This window comes from Oratosquilla oratoria, chromosome 27 (assembly GCF_046742065.1).
Source record: "Oratosquilla oratoria isolate Oo_2021 chromosome 27, ASM4674206v1, whole genome shotgun sequence".
Lineage (NCBI taxonomy): Eukaryota > Metazoa > Arthropoda > Malacostraca > Stomatopoda > Squillidae > Oratosquilla > Oratosquilla oratoria.
In genome coordinates, this window is record NC_134803.1 from 55,470,067 (window position 1) to 55,472,064 (window position 1,998).

Sequence of the window (1,998 nt, forward strand, 5' to 3'; positions counted from 1 at the left end):
ATGTATGAATGTATGAATGTATGTATGAATGTATGTATGCATGTATGAATGTATGAATGCATGTATGTATGAACGTATGTATGCATGTATGAATGTATGTATGCATGTATGAGTATATGTATGTACGTATGTATGTATGTGCAAATCACCACACAGTGTATATATCTAGGATGCACTTTCAACGCAGGCTCATCAACATTAAGTCCCCTTCGGTAAATAACCTTTGGGAAGAACTTTTTAAATGCGAATCAGAGGCTACAAAGTGATTGCGAAGCTCGGAAAAGGCAGCTTCGCCTCCGTCTACGCCGCCCGAAGAAAGAGCGACAGGACACCTGTGGCCATCAAGAAGGTGCCTCTCGATATGGTGCACACTTGGGCCGAGCATGAAGGACGCCTTGTGCCCGAAGAAGCTGCCCTTCTGTACAAGGTGCAGCACGTTCCAGGTGTCATCAAGCTCCTGGACTGCATCACCACGGAGGACACCATCTTCATGGTCATGGAACTCGTCTCCAGGTCCATGACCATTGAAGATTACATGAGGACCCACGGACCCTTGAAAGAGAAAGTCATCAGGAGGATCTTCAGGCTCCTGGTAAGGACGGTCGAAGGATGCCTGGATGCGGGGGTTTCCCACAAGGACATCAAGACCGAGAATGTCTTAGTCTTCAGAGACCGGGAGACTGGAACCCTCGACATCAGGCTGATCGACTTCGGGTGCGGGGAGTTCGTGAGGGGAGATCGAGGCACCGACACGGGGGGGACCGAGATGTATTGGCCCCCGGAGTTCTTGTTCGAGGGCGAGTACCTCCACGTCCCTGCTACGGTATGGAGCCTCGGGACTCTTCTGTACTACATGCTCTGCCGCAGGGACGCCTTCCGCACCGTCGGAGACATCCAGAAGGCGAGACCGAAGTTCGGCCACGAAGTCCCGGAGGAGTGTCGGGAGCTTCTGACGAGGTGCTTCGCCAGAGACCCCGAGGACCGTCCTTCCGTCGAGGGAATTCTCTCTCATCCTTGGCTCCAGAAGTCGTCCTCGAAGAGACACGACGCCAAGAGGAAGCGCCTGGCAGAGGAGGACCTCTCTGCGTCGACGAGGGAGGCTGAAGGGCGCAAGAGGCGTCGCCATGATGACGGGAACCGCCGGCGAAGACCCGCGGCAAGTCACAAGAAGAGGAGGAAGCATGGAAAGCTGTCCGAATGATCCTCCGACGGGTCACATAATAAAACAATTATAAAAAGTAAAAAAAATATATATATATATATAGGAATAAGAAATAAGAATAGAAATAAGAAATAGAAATAGGAAATGAAAAAATGACAATAAAAAGAAAAAAAACTAAAAAAAGAAAAAAATATATATATAAAAATGGAGGTGGGAGGTGACCCCTCAGCTGAATAAAAACGTCGTTATGCGTTATCCAGAGGAAAATCAATAATGTGCGCCGCAGGATGCAACTTTATCGTCATGGGCTCGAAACTCTTGGGCCCGAGAACGGGCCCTCAGGAAAATATGGCGGACGATGCATTCCCTTCCCCGCGTAGCTGCCAGTCGAGCCTTTGTCCTTTGTCTTTTTCACCTTAGTCGTCTCCACACATGTCGTTCTGTTGATGATACATTTTTAGTCGTCAGTGTTCGCTTTGCTGCAAGCATTCCCTTTCCCTGTCGATCACGAGTCCAGCACGTGATCCAAAGACCAAGGTGAATACCGTGTAGCTGCCAGTGTAGACTTTACCTTTGTCTTTTCGCCTTAGTCGTCTCCACGCATGTCGTTCTGTTGATGATGCCTTTCGAGTCGTCTTCGTTGTCTGCGCCTACAATAGAGACGGTTGTCGAAGGGGGGGGGGGCGATTTGAATCTTGTTGCTTTCGACTTTTTTCTTGGCTCTTACATCTTGTTTTGCATTTTTTCCCCTTTCTCTCATTTTTTCTTTCCCTTTTTCTTTCCTCGTTTTTTATCTTCCTTTTCTTTATGCTTTATCTTTATTTTCTGATTTTGTG

The 1,998-nt window shown here is 48.3% G+C and overlaps 1 protein-coding gene across 1 annotated transcript; it reads left to right on the forward strand.

Moving 5' to 3' along the window:
• Positions 1-241: 241 nt before the first annotated feature.
• Positions 242-1,201, forward strand: LOC143039830 (serine/threonine-protein kinase pim-2-like). The gene has a single exon (XM_076210081.1). The coding sequence runs from the start codon at positions 242-244 to the stop codon at positions 1,199-1,201; it is 960 nt and encodes a 319-aa protein (XP_076066196.1).
• The last annotated feature ends 797 nt before the right edge of the window (positions 1,202-1,998 follow it).